This window comes from Saccostrea cucullata, unplaced genomic scaffold (genome assembly GCF_032062105.1).
Source record: "Saccostrea cucullata isolate Sc308-1 unplaced genomic scaffold, CSIRO_AGI_Scuc_v1 ctg604, whole genome shotgun sequence".
Taxonomy (NCBI): domain Eukaryota; kingdom Metazoa; phylum Mollusca; class Bivalvia; order Ostreida; family Ostreidae; genus Saccostrea; species Saccostrea cuccullata.
The window spans coordinates 248,575-266,711 of record NW_026928921.1 but is presented as its reverse complement, the minus strand read 5'-3'; the positions used below and the strand labels follow the sequence as shown (position 1 = coordinate 266,711).

Here is an 18,137-nt window from a genome sequence, read left to right as displayed (position 1 = left end):
TACACATGTAATATACATTATGAGATTTGAATTTTAAAAATCATTACTAAAATATACATAGGCAAAATGTGTACTGAATACAAGAACAAAATCATGTACACAGGCAGACATTGCACACAAAAAAATTTACATGAGGAAACATAATTGTGCCCACCTTGTTCACATCAACAGTCAATCACACATATGGTGAAAATAATCAAGTAATTTTTGTTAAATTTCAAGCTGCCAATTTGGATCACGTTGCACAAAATATGCTTTCCTTTAAAATTCTATTGAGCAACTTTTCTTGAAATAACAAGAAGTATGTTGTATTCCCCAATAATTAAAACTTTATCATTACGAGATTTCATTTGAAAAAACATGAACATTGAAAGGAGATATTACTGGTATTATGTACACACTCTTAGTGATGTTATAATCCCTCAGCAATTAAATCCCATGTTAATCTTCAAATTAAAGTACAGAGCATGGTTTTATAATACATGTATTCATCTCCTCTCCATGATTTGCCATTAAGCCCTATCTCTAAACTTGCCTCTTACATGGAAAAATATTTTGTCTGATATAATAAAGCCACAACATACCATTACACTGGCCATTTTTTTTTTAAAAGATATAAAACACAGTTCAAAACTTAATTTGATCTCAAGCACATCACAAAACCAATATCTGAAGACAAAAACTTTACAAGTACACTTGGGAAGGAACAAACTTGTGATATCACTAATGCATCATGTAAATCTATACAAATGTATGTCATTAAAGATATAAGACTATCATGTACATGATGTTACAATCATTATGACAAGGTCAAATCTTTCTTGTCAGTTGAATAGTGTTACAAGTTTAACGATCAAAACATCAAAATCCACATTAAAAAAAAGCCAGAATTACATAAAATTCAAAGCTGCTAAAACCTCATTCTATTTTTTAAATCACAGAAACAATCAATAGAATTCAGGAAATTTAAAAGTGCCATTTTCTTTAAAAAAAAATCTATCAAAAGCATTAACACATATACATGTACATGCATTATTTTAACAAATCTTAAGTATAATCCTTTTTTTCTATTTAAATTTTTTTTCAGTAAAATATTTAAAAAGTTATAAAATATAAACATGCTCATAAAACTGCCCTAATTAATTAATACAGCAAAACTCGGTTATAACGAAGTTGCTGGGACCTATGAAATTACTTCGTTATATCCGTAATTCGTTATAACCGTATAAGACAGTCATTAATTTTATATAGCTGGGGATTCGAGATGACTTCGCTATATCCGTAAATTTGAAATATCCGTGTTCGTACTGAACGAGTTTTGCTGTATACTTAACTACCTGCTGAAAAATTGTGAAGAAATTTATCTAAAAACTTTCAAAAGATGTGTATATACTTTTAAAAAAAAAAAAAAATCTTAAACAAACACATGAAATTTAAGTCAAAGACATAATAATGGTGGTACCATGAAATGTTTTTAAAAAAGCATTTAAACAATGAAATTTTGAAATAACAAGTACTGGTAAATCTACATTAATTGCTTTCATCAGGTGTACTTGTCGACATTATCATGAGGGGAGTGTCAATACTGTGAAGACTCACATGTGAGAAACATTTATGCTGAAAGTGTGCTCAACAAAACACATTTTACTTCTGTTTTTAAAATCCTGATTTTTTTCAAACTGCTCAATTTACTATAAAATAAAATCACAGCCCAGTTATACACTCAAAACAATGATTCTAATTCTGATTCACAGGATTAACTCATTCATTCATCAGTCATCTGGAATCACTATAGTGTCTGTCCTTGCTCTCTTAACATTCATGTGAGGACTTTCAGTATCCGAATCATCTGACACCACGATGATATCATCTCCATTTTCATCTTCATCCTCATCCTCTTCAATCTCATCCTCATCATTATCGCCATCGTCAGATTCCACACTCTCCAGTAATTCACTGTGAACCCTCTTGGTGCCCCTTGGAAGAGGAGTGTGTGTTTTGCCCTCAGAGTCTGAATCTCCTGAAGAAGACCTCAGTGTGACCGAGCTGACTTGACTACCTGAAAACTTGGGAGGACTAATACTCTGGCTGCTCTCAAAGACATCAAATTGACCCGAGTCATTCAAATTAGCATCCTGAGGTATTTTTGGAACGAATCCCATGCTACAGGCAGAACTGTGAGAAGTACTTGAGTTATTTGACATGTTACGCACAGACAGCGGTGAGGATACACTGTTCTGAGTCCCTGCCCCTGTACTGGAATTGGAATTTGACGAATCTGTCGAGTTATTTCTTCCCTCGCCTGAGTTTCGTTTTTCCTTTCGTCTCTTGTACAAGGGGGCACCTTCCACATCCTGCAGTCGAAACCCTTCCATGGTGGCTTTTTTGAATGCATCCATGGTCGCTGAGAGTTGTGAATGAACTATGGTGTTACTATGATTTAATACCCCCGGGGTCCTGAGTGGAGTCACAGAGAAAACCTGACTGTCATTTCCCGTCAGCCACTCACTGTTTTTGACTTCCTCCATTGTCATTCTTTTACTGGCATCAACCGTTAATAATCCTGCAAAAATCAGAGATATATTATCTAATTTCTAGCCATTATATGGTCCACAGGGCTAATCAATGTCAAATTGTAAATGTCAACTTTTTACAAGACTCATTTTAAAACCTCAAATAACTTTTAAACATATTGAGATGCAAAATAGGAAAATTCTTGCATGAAAAGATTTCAATTTCAAGCTTCATTTTGAGACTTTTTAAACTAGATAACAAATTTAATAGTTATCCTTCCTGGCTGGGGAGTGGATATCCTTAAACTTTTTCTCTGGAAAAATTATTATTATGAGAAGAATAAAATACAATATACATGTAGTACCTTGAATGAGATCCTTTGCCTTCTGTGACACATCATTCCACTCTGATGAGGAGAAGTCAAACTGTCCATCTTTTATTCTTTTCATGATTGAAGAAGCACTATCACTCTTGTCTCGTGTTTGGAATGGAACTTTTCCAGATAACATAGTGTACTAAAAATAAACAAATTTCAATCATTCAAAGAATTGGGGATGTTTCAAATGCCAATCTTCTGGTTTTATCTTTGAGAGGATTTTCTTGTCCATTAATAATTTTTTTCTTTTTTTATCAACCTATCAGCAAAATATTTTAGAATTTTTCCAAGGGCTTTATTAGAAGTTGAACGGGAAGAGGAGAGGTATTGGAATTCTTCTTACACACGGAAAATAAAATATGGACTAGTTTTCAGAAACTTACAAGGTTGACCCCAAGACTCCAAAGGTCACAGGCCTCATCATATCCATCTTTACTTCCTGTCATCTGTTTTAGGACCTCAGGGGCCCCATAGGGCCAGGAAAAACATGGTGTCTGTAGCTGCTGCTTCTCTGGCTTCAGTCGAGCAAATCCAAAGTCCACAATCTTTATCTCGGCATCTTCTGTGTCATCAACAAACAGCAAGTTCTACAAAATTATTGCTTTAATATTAACTTACTTTTAATGGTTAAGTTCTAGTGTTGTCAAATCGGTTGAAAATTAGAATCGATTAATCGGTAGCATCGGTTGACCCTAACCAACTGATCATCGGCCAATAATCGAATCTGTAACCCTTTGCATTAAATAGGCATTAGATTTTATAAAATTTAGAATTTTATTTTTAAATAATGTAAGTAAAGGTGCATTGTAAAAATTGAAATTCTAAAGACAGTATTTATGCAGTTTGAGTAACAATTTCAGTAATACAGATTTTTGCATGATTAAAAATTACTTGGCCTGGGAAAAGTAAGCTTTGACAGATCAGGTTTTACATGATCATCTAAAATGTATAATATGTATACATGTATGGAATTAATTTTTTAAACTGTTATAAGACATTTAATATTGCAAATCCTTGTGTTCCTTATGAAATGACAGGTGAATTTCCCCAAATACTGAAAACTAATATATTTCATTTATACAAGTAGTTTAGTTTCTTCAGTTTAGAAATACAAACATTATTATCTTATGGTTTATTTTAAACAGATTTTAAGTACATGTAGTTTAAAATAGTAAAGGACAACTCTTGAAAGATATATAATTTGATAACAAGAGCCTGTTCTTTAAATAAAAGTGAGAAAACTAAAAAAAATATATGTGCTGAAAAATACCGATTAATCGATTGTTAAAATCTAATCGGTCTAAAATTTTCCGACTGATCATTGATTATAAATCGATCATCATGACAACACTATTAAGTTCCTTGTCAGAGAATATTTTATGCAACTAAATTTGTTTTGTTTATGCTGAAGTTATATGCATATGTACTTTTTTACAGCAAAAATCAAGGTGAAAATTAAACAAGAGGCCCATGCCTTCCCCCACTTTTTTGATAAAATAGACATTATATAGGCATTGAAAATTGGGATTTACCTTTTTTTGTTGGTTTAGCCCCCCCCCCCCCCCACTTTCGATTAGACCCCCCACTTTCAATTTGCTTCCAACACCCATGTCCCTTGAAAGAATTTCAAAGATGTGATCCTTCACTCGAACACATTTAAATCTCTTTTTCTCTAAGACACTTTGAGGCAAATTAAATTAAACTTGGCCAATGGTTCTGGAGAAGAAAAAAAATTGTGAAAAAAAATTATGATGACAAGGACCACAAACAATGGACAAGTTTTGATCGGGAAAGATCACGTGCTATTAGCTCAGGTTAAAGAACCAGCAGGGAGATTTTACAAGGTTACAAACTACTGTATATACATATTATGTAACTATGCAATTTCATTTTTTTTTTTAAAAATTACCCATGCCACATGTCACCTGTTCATGCTGTGTGCAAGAGAGACATGAAGGGTTCTCTTTCTATCAGTGTTTCCACATTTTTCAGTTACAGCAAACCTATGTATGGTTAGAGTTATCATTCAATCAAGATTATTTTGTGATAAGCTAACATCTGCCATTGTATGAGAATATATATTAGATACATTTATCACAGTCAAACTTGTGTCCTCTAAGCATCAATAGAAGCTCTTCTACTATCTATAGGTGCTTGAACATTGACTGGTATGTATAATTAGATGTTAGCTAGTCTGAAATGTATATTTTAGAGAAATCTTTCAAAGAATTTTGATTTTTAGAAACCAAATTCATCTTTGAAAATATTTTCAATCACAGATCCCAAAGATGAGAGGTTTTCTTTTAATCATGCTGTGTGTATGTGGTATGTACTTATTTTTAATCTTAACTTAAAAAGTGTATGGTTCAAGGGACCGCAAGTTAGATCGAGGGGTCATTCAACAGGTTCCGATTCGATATTTACTGTTATAGATAAGTATATGTAAATAAAGTTGTTGCACGTTTTTAATCGTATTTTACAGGTAATTCACTTGATTTCAACAACAATGATCGTATTTCGAATAAATAAAACGAATTCCTAATTTTTCAAATATATATTTTCTTATTTCATGACTACATGAATCCCGAAAAACAATTGTCGGTTTTGCGATTCCGCGGCTTGATCGGGTCCTTCACAAGTGTTCACCACTGACACCAGATTTTTAATAATAGGTATTCAGTCCTTGAGAAATGAATTTATTGTGCAATATTTGCCTTTCTTGGATCATGTAGACTCTAGGCTATGGGAACTCATTGAAACGATCGTCTATAAATTATTTTCTAAAAATTATCGTCTCGGATTCAAGTCCAAATTAGTTGTCAATTCGTTTATAATTTACCTAAAATAACCAATAAATTTTATCAACACATGGACGACCCATAGGTGTAGTGTCATCTATGTAAACATCCAATTAACACCTCCATGCTAGCCCCAGGCGTTCCCTGTTTTCCAGGTAAGTCCAGGCTGCATCAATTTTACGCTTGATTGGCGTGTATACACGCGCAATCAAAACTTCGAGTAATAGAGAGTAAAAATCAATGAAATATGTGTAACGGGACCCAGGTCTTGGTTCGAGAGATAGAGAGTTTCGAGAGATAGAAGTTCGAGAGATCAGGAGTAAATTTGCTTAGTTATATAGAGGAAAAAAACGGGACCGGAGGTTCACTTAACTTAGAGATCGGAAGAGCCATCGAGAGTCACCTGTAGTTAAATGGATTTGTCCATAATAATCTAATGTTTTGCTTACTGAATTTTCATAAAATGCTTGAATTAACCTAAAATTTGATTTGTTTATTGACTTAAAGACATATATCTGCCAGAAGTCTTTAAGTCAATAAAAAATTAAATTTCAAATGATCTGGAGTATTATATAAGTTTTTAGAAAAAACTCAATATCAATGGACTCTAAATTGTGAATTCTTTTGCTGTAAGCCTCTGTCCAAGTTGCCCTGTCAGATCATGGGTGTTTCAGTCCAGAACCAGGATATTACAATGATACAGTGTGCAGTGATTATTGTCAGCGCCAGCTCAGCTGCGGCGGTGGACAATGTATCAACTTTTCAGTTTGGTCTATTTGTGAATGTCTTGGTTGCAAAGAGTAGCTGTACAGGTAAAGCACCGATAATGTAGATTTTTGTCTGGTTTCCATTAATTAATCAAAAAATCAACTTAAGATGTTATGGAATGCCTGTGATATCCATTTTCAATAAAAATCAGTAAAACATAATCAATGATAATTCAAATTTCTTCCATTATGATAATTATGCATTAATATTAGGGCTATTCCAGAAAACCAGAAGTCTCTGTCGAGACTGAAGCTCTACTGGTTTGTACTTATAGCAAAGGAAGAGAAAAGTACTTAAGCAGTTGGAAATTGAAACTTTTCAACAGCAATAAATAGAATAATGATCCTTGATTAAGTCTCTTTATGTTCTTAGTGCAGTCTACTTGCATGCCACATTTATATTATAATCAGACTAAAATTGTATTTGGAGTAGCATTTTGAAAGAATTTCACAGAAATTTCTATTTTTAGTAAACCACGGCAACACCATTCATCGAAATCATAAACCGATATATAGAATTATGTATCTTATTGTAGTCTTCTTGTGTGCCAAGTTATATTGAAACCAGACTAAAACTGTAGAAGGAGTAGCATTTTGAAAGAATTTCACAGAAATTTCTATTTTTAGTAACCACGGCAACACCGTTCATCGAAATCAAAAACCGATATATAGAATTGTGTAGAATAGTCTACTTGTGTGCCAAGTTATATTGAAATCAGACTAAAACTGTAGAAGGAGTAGCATTTTGAAAGAATTTCACAGAAATTTCTATTTTTAGTAACCATGGCAACACCATTTATCGAAATCAAAAACTGATACACAGAATTATGTATCTTATTGTAGTCTACTTGTGTGCCAAGTTATATTGAAATCAGACTAAAACTGTAGAATGAGTAGCATTTTGAAAGAATTTCACAGAATTTTCTATTTTTAGTAACCACGGCAACACCGTTCATCAAAATCAAAAACCGATACACAGAATTGTGTATCTTAGTGTAGTCTACTTGTGTGCCAAGTTATATTGAAATCAGACTAAAACTGTAGGAGGAGTAGCATTTTGAAAGAATTTCACAGAAATTTCTATTTTTAGTAACCACGGCAACACCGTTCATCGAAATCATAAACCGATACACAGAATTGTGTATCTTAGTGTAGTCTACTTGTGTGCCAAGTTATATTGAAATCAGACTAAAACTGTAGGAGGAGTAGCATTTTGAAAGAATTTCACAGAAATTTCTATTTGTAGTAACCACGGCAACACCGTTCATCAAAATCAAAAACCGATAAACAGAATTGTGTATCTTAGTGTAGTCTAGTTGTGTGCCAAGTTATATTGAAATCAGACCAAAACTGTAGGAGGAGTAGCATTTTGAAAAATTGTTTACAGACGGACAGACAGACAGACGGACGGACGAACGACGGACGCATTACTATTGCATAAGCTCTTCTGGTCTCTGACCAGTAGAGCTAAAATTGTATGGAGGGGTTGGAAGGCACTTTTATTTTTACCCCACCACCCATACATTTTTAATTGCTTTCTCCCCCACCACCCATCTAAATAAAAATGATTTTAATACAACCACCCATCTAAATTTAAAATAATTTTTTTAAGAATTGTGTTCCAAATTATCTATATAACCAGAAGTCTCTGTCGAGACTGAAGCTCTACTGGTTTGAACTTATAGCAAAGGAAGAGAAGAGTACTTCAGCAGCTGGGATTTGAAACTTTACAACAGCAATATATAGAATAATGATCGTTGATAAAGTCTCTTTATGTTCTTAGTGTAGTCTACTTGTGTGCCAAGTTATATTGAAATCAGACCAAAACTGTAGGAGGAGTAGCATTTTGAAACAATTTTACAGACATTTCAATTTTTAGTAACCACGGCAACACAGTTCATCAAAATTAAAATTTGATACACAGAATTATGTATCTTAGTGTATTCTACTTGTGTGCCAAGTTATATTGAAATCAGACCAAAACTGTAGGAGGAGTAGCATTTTGAAACAATTTTACAGATATTTCTATTTTTAGTAACCACGGCAACACCATTCATCGAAATCAAAAACCGATAAACAGATATATGTATCTTAGTGTATTCTACTTGTGTGCCAAGTTATACTGAAATCAGACCAAAACTGTAGGAGGAGTAGCATTTTGAAAGAATTTCACAGAAATTTCTATTTTTAGTAACCACGGCAACACCCTTCATCGAAATCAAAAACCGATAAACAGAATTATGTATCTTAGTGTATTCTACTTGTGTGCCAAGTTATAAAATCAGACCAAAACTGTAGGAGGAGTAGCATTTTGAAAGAATTTCACAGAAATTTCTATTTTTAGTAACCACGGCAACATCGTTCATCGAAATCAAAAACCGATACACAGAATTATGTATCTTAGTGTAGTCTACTTGTGTGCCAAGTTATACTGAAATCAGACTAAAACTGTAGGAGGAGTAGCATTTTGAAAGAATTTCACAGAAATTTCTATTTTTAGTAACCACGGCAACACCGTTCATCTCAAAAACCGATACACAGAATTATGTATCTTAGTGTAGTCTACTTGTGTGCCAAGTTATATTGAAATTAGACCAAAACTGTAGGAGGAGTAGCATTTTGAAAAATTGTTTACACAAAGTATGTAAAATAAACTCTTTTGGTCTCTGACCAGTAGAGCTAAAAATAAAATTTTATGTAGTGGTACTTTTTTCTAGCATTTGCACTTCATGTGACTTGAATTGAGTGTTCGCTTTTTGGATCTATCCAAACCAGGGCCTCGTTTAAAAAGAGAAAACTTAATAAATATGATGAAAATCTAAATATTATGCACAAAACTTTCTTTTTTTCATTACTTTGAAAATGATTTAATCTTTTTGAAAAGAATTTAGAAAGATATTTTTATGCAAATAAATTTTGAAAGTTTTTTAAGACTTTACAATCAACTAAAATTTTTTAGTTCAAGTCCAAGGTTCTTTTTTTAAACAGATCACAGGGTTCCTGCTATAGCCTTTAGGTTAAAAAATGTACCCCTTCAGGTCTGTTATACATACCACTGAAAGCCCTATAAATAATGATTTGTATTTATCTGTTCTGATGCTTGTTGTATTTATCTGTTCTGATGCTTGACTTTGTAATCTGTAAAGTTTGAGTAAAACTAATACATGTTAACATGCACTAGTAGAAATGATATTCCTATAATAATTAAAATATATACTGTGAATCATAGCCTATCCTTACATTGTTTATACCAGGAACCTATATACTAAGTAATCTTAGTATATAGGTGTTTATACCTTCTTCACAACAAAAAATTCTGGGTTTTTTTGGGGGGGTTGGGGGGTTGGGGAGGCCACTTAAGTTATGTAGGGCATTATCTATTTAGTGAAAATGTGAAAAAAATACGAAGTCTAAATCCCACCTAACAACTACAGGCTATTGTTTCTGAAATATATATTTTTTAATTCATTTTTAATGAATTAATTGTAATAATGGGTTAAATGTTAAACACACTTTACAAGTGTTTAGGATGACAGTTTTTTTTTTAAATAAAAAAGTGCAACCACCCATCTAAAAATATAACGGATGAGGACAACCACCCATGCAAATTTAATTGCTCCAGTCCCCATTACCCATACAAAAATATCTGAAGTGCCTTCCAACCCTCCCATACATTTTTTTCTGGAATAGCCCTTACCAGAAAAGACAATAAAATGATACATTTATTGATTTGAAAAAAAAGATATGCTATGATACATGTTCAATTTTCCTTCTTTTTTCAGATTGAAACCAAATGAGTTACATGTAACTCACATATGTGACAATAAATTGTTACTGAAGCATTATTGATCTTACTTATCCTAAATATGTAAAGGGAATGAATATTGTATAAGCATTTTCCAAAAATTCTGATTACCAATGAAATACAGTTGGTAACCACCGAAATAATCATGCCTTAGAATATATCTTAGTTGTATTTTTTTAGTTCACCCGAGCAAGCGTTCTTTTCTTATCAAAATTTGACAATTCAACATTTGGTTGAAATTAGCCTATTGCTTCTAGGTAAGAAGTTAAAAAATGTTGAAAGTTTACCACCTGACAGTTAGACTGATTGACAGACAGTCAGATGCTGATCAGAAAGGCTCACTGGAACTTCAAGCTCAGGTGAGCTTAAACTGCAATTGTTTAACACTATGAGGTTTACATGTCCTTGATTAACACCTCCAACTAACCTCTGGTTTGAGATCTCGATGGACAATTCCTTTAGAATGCATGAAGTCCACAGCATTCACTAATTTGAGCATAATTTTACTGGCCTCAGGTTCAGTGAAGCTCTTCTTTTTCCTAATTCTGTCTAACAGCTCCCCTCCTCTTAGTAATTCCAGTACAATATAACTATGAAACTGAAGTTTAAAATACATTTGTACATACAGCATAAATTATTTTAACGAAAGAACGATTTCATACAGATTCAGAAAACAACCTGATCAATTCCTAATCAAAAATTAAACTTTCAAAAACCGTTTTTAGAAAGCTCTTTTAATTCTTTCTTCTCTAGCATTTAACAAAGTGTGTAAAATATGGAAAGAAATTGCTAGAACTTCAATTACTCTTGAAATGTGGACATTTATGTTACATACCTCATCTACAAAGTAATCATGCAAATTGACTATGTTTGGATGACCCTGACATTTCCCTAAAAGGTTCACTTCTTGTGAGCAGTCTAATCGCCGGGAAATTATCTTCACTGCATACTGCTTCTGAGTAGCCTTATGGAGACATTTCCTGTAGACAGAAATATAAGTATGCACAAAATGCTTCAGAACTAATTTAAAAGAGCTAGTAATATATTTGAAAGGAAACCAAGATTTACTGCAGTAGCTTGACAAGGACAGTTGTTTAAGATAATGTGTCAAGAAACACCAGTGCATCCCGTTTTTCACTGGTATCTCAGCTAATCAAATTGACTGAACTTATTCACATTTCAATAAAAGTTAAGTTTTGTTTCTTCATTCAAAATTTGGGGCAACCAAGTTTTAGATTATGACAAGTCAAAATATGAGTTTACTTGGCCAAAGGGGCAAGTGGATCTGATTGTTATTAAATGTTAATTCCTGTAATAAATAATGAGGATTTATTGATGAAAAACTTTAGGTATCTTACCGACATATAGAAAAACTCCCATCTCCAATTGGTTTCTCAGATAAATCAATCTCATATTGTTGAAAAAACAGAGAATTCTGTAAAATACAGTTTACTCTAATAAATTACACAACAAGACTAGTTTGTTTCATATCCAAGAAAAGCTTTTTCTCAAGTGCATTTTATGCTTGCAATAGTCATCAAGCCCTCTTACCTTAAAATGACTAGCATATCTGATTTGAATATCCTTTGGTTGATTTGAACTGTCAGGACATAATAAATTATTACTGATGGTGTTCTCACTGAATATGACAGACGGAGCAACATAGGAATAACCCTGAAAATGAGAAAAGAAATGGATATTGCACGGTTTTAAAGAAATCTATGAAATTTGTCATATAACAAGAGGCCTAGTATAGGAAACCTAAGTATAACCCTGTAAAAGAGGCCTAGTACAGGAAACCTAAGTATAACCCTGTAAAGGATCCATGGAATGATACATTATCACATACGGAATAACACACAATAAAGGGAGCTTCGTACTAGTGAAAATATAATTCTTAATTACTGTCCGACTTAAAAAATAAATTCCAGATCCAACTACAAAACACTGAATATCCTCTGCATGCATACATTAAAGTACTAATAGTTGTCTGCTTTATATTTAAAAATTTTATCAAACTTATTAAAAAATTCCATATCAAGAAATTCAAGAATATACCTTAAACATTTTTTCCACATTCATAGGAATCGCTGCTGGTGAGTCTTGGGGAGCCATGTTTGTGAATTCAGTAGCAAAATTACCAACATCTAGCTCATGGGCGATTTTTGGCACAAATGGTGGAGGCACTTTCCTCTCAGCTAACTGCTTCCAATTGAGATCCTGTCAATTCATAATTTACATGTACAGGCAACATCAATGCTATATGTTTTGCACAATAAGTGTGGGAATAAGCCCCACCCCTTTACATCTGGTTCTGGTACATATGTACAGACCCTGAAATTTGATTCTAGTTCAAAAAAGTTTGCATCTTTCCTGCATTTTTCGATTCATGCAGAGTATTTTAAATTATCAAATCTACATAATTCTTCCCTTAAGCAAGATTTTGGGATACAATGTACTTAAAATTAGAATTAAACTAATTTAACTGCACATTTACCTTGAAAAATTTGTGATTTTTAACTTCATTAGCACTTTTTGCACCGAGTCGTTTTTCTGGGTTTTTGGTGAGTAACTTATGAATGAAGTCTTTCACTTCTGGAGAAAACTCTCTAGGCATGGGAGGCTGAGCCCTAAGAATTCGTCTGTAATGTCAAAAATACACATGTACATGTATAAATCATGCTTTCAATAAATTTTAAAATAAAACACAAAATATTCTAATGAATTAGTACTAGGAACATGATTCCTCTGCAAACAAGTCTGAGAATTGATAGGCATACACAATACAGATTCCAGTATCAACGAGTTTTGGGTTTGAATCATTATCTTTAAGACAAAAGAAATTGGACATACTTAGATATTTCTGACTGTGTGTTTCTTTCTCCATCAACTGTAAATGGGGAAGCACCAGTTAACAATTCATAAGTAAGGACTCCTAGGGACCACCAGTCCACTGCCTGTAACAGGAAAGAAACCATCAGCCTCATTCTCAAATACAATATTACACATGTGTGATGTAAGTATTCAAAGTCAATTCTTGTTAAAAATTTAACAAATTGGAGACCAGTATATAAATCTCATAAGGGATGGATCAAATGGATGTTTAAGTTACTGGAAATTTTTTGTCAACATATGTTTTGCCAATGGATTTTTTTCCCAGTTTATTTACTTAAAATGATTGCCATAGAAGTGGACAATAGCAATATAAGCAAACACTGTATGAACTATGAATTTTTTTACTTTAATAGTGAAATCTGAAGGTAAACAGCTATAAAAATTCCAGGTACTTTTAAGTGAGAAAAATGAAAATTGAAAGAATAGAGAAATCTTGTGTATTTTAGACACCTAATTTGTCATCCTTACCCAAATCAGGAGTTTGCAGCTCTGTCTTTGATATTATAGACAGCTCTTTTTACACTTACAAGTAAGACCACTCTAGGACATTGAAATCCTTTTATGCATTTGTATACATTTATTCAGGTTAGACAAAACTATGAAACATAAAATCATATTTTTACTTACAAAGTCATGTCCTGAACTTCCACCCTCTACCACTTCAGGTGCCATGTATTCTATGGTACCACAAAATGAATAGGCTCTGTGGTTCTGAAATACATGTGTAGATATAGTATATTATCTTGAATAGGGTAATAATTTAATATTCAACTGTATATATAAAAGTCTTTATTTACCTTATCTGATGGCAGAAATTCTTTACTGAGGCCAAAATCTGTCAGCACTACATGCCCCTCTGAGTCCAAGAGTATATTCTCAAGTTTTATATCTCGATAGATAATGCCCAACTTTAAAACAAACATCAAATGTTAGACACATTTAAACAAATACAATCCTGGATGTCACTGTCAGAAGATAATTTTTTCACAGTGAACTTATACAAATGATTATTAAATTTTCCAAGAAGTATGTAAAAAGTGTTTTTAAGTCCAAATGACTTTAATTTCACTTGAATCTCAACATTTTGTGATATAAGGTTCTGTGTTTTTCTCACTTTGTGGAGGTTTTCTAACGCCAGAACAATTTCTCCAATATACACTCGGACTTGATCCTCAGTAAACTGCTCATGTTGATTCAAATGTGTGAACAACTCTCCTCCATTTACGTAATCTAAAAGGAAATTTCATTCATTAGCATACTTAATGACACCATTTTAATCGTCTTTTAATATGTAGACTTCCATGCCTAACAAATTAATGCGGATATGTTTATACAGTTTGCAAGACTTGATATATCATTAACTTTTATGTTCTTCAAGTAATAATAATTAGTTTTCATTCAAAATTGAATTCAGGTTTAAAAATACAAAACTGTGTGTACAACTACTGCTTTTTGACAAAGTCTACTTACTATTCACATGAATTTGTTATACACATGAACTTATCATACACATGAACTTATCCACAAAAACAAGAATTGTAATTTACCCAGTATAAGATGCAGCTTGGCCTCTGTCTGGAAGGCGTAGTGAAGGCTGACTAGAAATGGAGCCTGTCTGATGGCCTCTAGCACCTGTCTCTCAGTTTTAGTGTGTTCTGTTGTCTTAGTTTTCTGTACAATCGAGGCCTTCTTTAGGACTTTCATGGCATACAGTTTTCCTTGATCTTTGCCTGTGGTCTTTCTCACCAAGAAAACTTTACCATATGCTGAATAAATTAATATCAACTTCAGTACTAATAGCTATAAGAACAAGTGCACTTCCGTTCAAATTACTTGAGATTAAAATTACTGATTTGTAAATGCCAAACATTAATTATTGTGTATACATACAGTAGATAATAAATTTTATCATATTACATGTATTGATCACTTTTATTCACTGATGGGCAAAAAATTACACAAATAGCTTGCTTAATTATCATGAACTTGTTTTATCAAAAAATGAACATAGCACTGATGTCAATAATAAACACTTTGCAAAAGTTATGTCCCTTGGCCGCCATCTTAGGGGATAAACTCATACAATTCACACAGTAGCCTTTGTAGTTTGCAGGTTTGTTACTTCGTCATTTGACTTTAAAAAAGCTCTGCCTTTTGTGTACTGATTGCCCCAAGAAGTTCTAATCACACACTGAACAGAAAAAAATTAAACACAGTGGATAATTAACTGATTAATATTGATTAGCAAAAGAGAAGAAATACACAGTTTCTTGCACAGTATCACCTTTTGCATATATTTTTAAAAATACAACTTTTGCAAAGTGTGGATTTCACTTTTATAGTTTTCTAAATTTAAACTGTGTGTTCTTACCACCAGTTCCTAACACTTTTAAAAGCTCAAAATCTTTCATTCCAACTTTGTCTTGTCCTTCCATGTTAACTACAATAAGATGTAATAGAACTTAAAGAGCATGTTTCAAAAGATAATCCTTCATTGTCGCATATCTGCGGTGATTTTCTTTGATCTTTGTGTGGTGATATATCCCATATCACATATGTGATAATACTTTCCACACCTCTTCATATATCACTGTAGGAGGCAGAAATCAGGTCATGAGAAAAAAAAATAATTTGATTTCACAAGTTCATAACTACAGAAAAATGAAGATGTTAAGCTATTTCTTAGCCTGTAACTAAATTAAAACACATGTATTTAACTCGGTTGAAAGTTCCCAGTCGTTCAAAAGATTAATCCATTTTGAAATTTTGAAAGTTACGGAAAAATCTCTATCGTTAAACTCCTTGATATTTGCTTCTGTGATTTCACATTTGTCAAGTGCTAACCTCAAAAATAAATTGTCAAAATCTTCAAACTCAGTTAAAAAGTCAAAGACAAATTCACTAAGAACGTCCGACATGTTGGAGAGCTGGCTTGAAATGAATTTTAAGTTTATGACTCTGAATATTTTTTTTTAATTTTGACACTCTCAATGAAATTTACGTCATCAGACATGCGACAAGTTGCTTACATCATATATGCCTCGTACTATTGGTTATATCGTTTTCACGCCCCATGAAAACGGTATAATCAAATACTACTCGGCTTCTATGATGTAACCTATACTTTTTTATAAGATAAAAATGATGTATACAATATTATTAAACATGCAGTTCATAAGCAAACAAATTACAGGAAAATAAAAAAGAACTTACCCATATAATTAATCATTATTGATCATAAAAAATTACAAGAATGTAATCAGTATCACTTGCATAGTATCAATACAGTATTTATATTGCATAGATTTTTAAAAATAGAATTTCTAACAATCTGTACTTTCACTTTAATAGTTTTCTAAATTTAAATTTTGTTTACATGTATACTAAAATTGTTAGTAAATATGAAATCCCATGGCATTGTTAGCATCTGGAAATTTTAAATGATGTCAGTCTAGCATGCATTTTTTAAATTAAAAAAAATTATTTACCCAACTGAGTCAGTCACATGAATCTCAAGTCTAATTTTAATTTTTATCAATTTTTACAATGTCCATTTAACAAAATATTTATTTATCCGAATGCCCTCTGATGTGAATAACCTCAATCACATTAAATCTCTTATTCCAGAGTCGAGAGTGCAATGATCTGTCAGATTTCTGCGATGTGATAATTTTTAACCAATATAGATTACCAACATCGAATTAATTAGCTTCAAGATTATTCTCTTTGCTCGTTTTAATTGGGGGAGATCTCAATCATATTAGTTCAGCATCCATAATTTTGTCAAGCGTGCAAACTTTTTGCAGATTACGTAGCGTTACGTTGTTTTTGTTTTTCCTGTCCAAGCTGTGGTAAACAACTCAGAAACTGGGACATTTGCGCTCCAAAAATCACTTACCGTTAACCAATTCATGCGTAACTGTGCCTCCCCCATTTTGGGCGTCTGGCTGAGGGTTAACGGTCTCCATCTTCTGATGTGGTGACAATTCCGTCCTGTCCACAGCTTACAGGTGTTTACGTTGGTCCATGATTAACTCAGCTCGTTTTCGCAAAATTTACCCACAATCCTCCACTCTAAACGGAAGTTTATTGATTTTGCTAAAAATAGAAAAGCACGTGGCAGATATAAACATCAATTCAAGACAGGTTTGTTTTGAAATATCTTTCCTGTATATCTAAAGGTACTTGGACACAAATTTGAAGTTAATATTTTCTCTATAATATAACGAATTATATATTTTAATAGCATTTCACAAATTAATTAATACCCGGTAATCTTATTTCATTTAAAACTTATAAAACTTCTAATTTTTTGGCGGGTTTGATTGACACATCAAATTTTAACTTTATTCTTAATCCTTAGGAAAAGTGGCAATCTTGTTGTGAATTAATGAGATATATTAAAAATCTAATCCAGATAGAGTAGAGATGTTAGAAAGCAAAACTCCTTCACAAGTTTCGTCATTCCGAGCTAAGTGTTGTGTACAGCATTTAGCAAATCGATCACAAGAGTTTGTGTTATGTACACAGGTTTTGTAAACAGGGCACGAGCTCCGTTATTGTTGATGTTTACGATTCACCGGGTGCGTTCAATCGTCAAAGTCTGCTCACCATAACTGCACGGATTGACAATATATTGTGTGTTTGTTTTGCTTTCAAACATGTCTACTCTGAATTTTCTTTATTATAGTATTAATATTTTTCAAGTTCATATAAAAATTGTAAAATAAATTCACATACATGTACTTAAGTACTTATAACTAATTGTTTAGGAATGGCAGTTCCAGAAATTTTGAAAAAAAGGGCAGTCGAGGGGGGGGGGGGGGCAAGTCGGGTAGGGGGCCCACATCCACTTATAAAAATAATTTATTAAGTCTTAATTTTATTTCAGACATTAAAAGGGGGGGGGGGGGACTAAAAATACAATTAATTCAATTTTTCCAAAAATAGGCCTATGTGTATTTTGATAATTCACTTACATC

At 32.7% G+C, this 18,137-nt stretch overlaps 1 protein-coding gene and 1 long non-coding RNA gene across 2 annotated transcripts; one reads left to right on the top strand and one right to left on the bottom strand.

Annotated features, from left to right (window-relative positions):
* Positions 1-1,665: 1,665 nt before the first annotated feature.
* LOC134279231 (ribosomal protein S6 kinase alpha-5-like) lies at positions 1,666-17,235 on the bottom strand. The gene is made up of 16 exons (XM_062761584.1): positions 17,054-17,235; positions 15,527-15,595; positions 14,703-14,921; positions 14,270-14,385; positions 13,953-14,063; positions 13,783-13,866; positions 13,114-13,217; positions 12,758-12,902; positions 12,319-12,480; positions 11,812-11,934; positions 11,619-11,695; positions 11,096-11,240; positions 10,688-10,858; positions 3,274-3,477; positions 2,879-3,029; positions 1,666-2,563 (listed from the first exon to the last, which is right to left on the bottom strand). Exons 1-16 carry the CDS (start codon positions 17,121-17,123, stop codon positions 1,773-1,775), a joined length of 2,742 nt encoding a protein of 913 aa, XP_062617568.1. The 5' UTR covers positions 17,124-17,235; the 3' UTR covers positions 1,666-1,772.
* LOC134279232 (uncharacterized) lies at positions 4,837-10,300 on the top strand. The gene is made up of 4 exons (XR_009994598.1): positions 4,837-5,058; positions 5,170-5,215; positions 6,323-6,500; positions 10,238-10,300. It is a non-coding gene; the product is annotated as an uncharacterized LOC134279232 (long non-coding RNA).
* Positions 17,236-18,137: the final 902 nt, after the last annotated feature.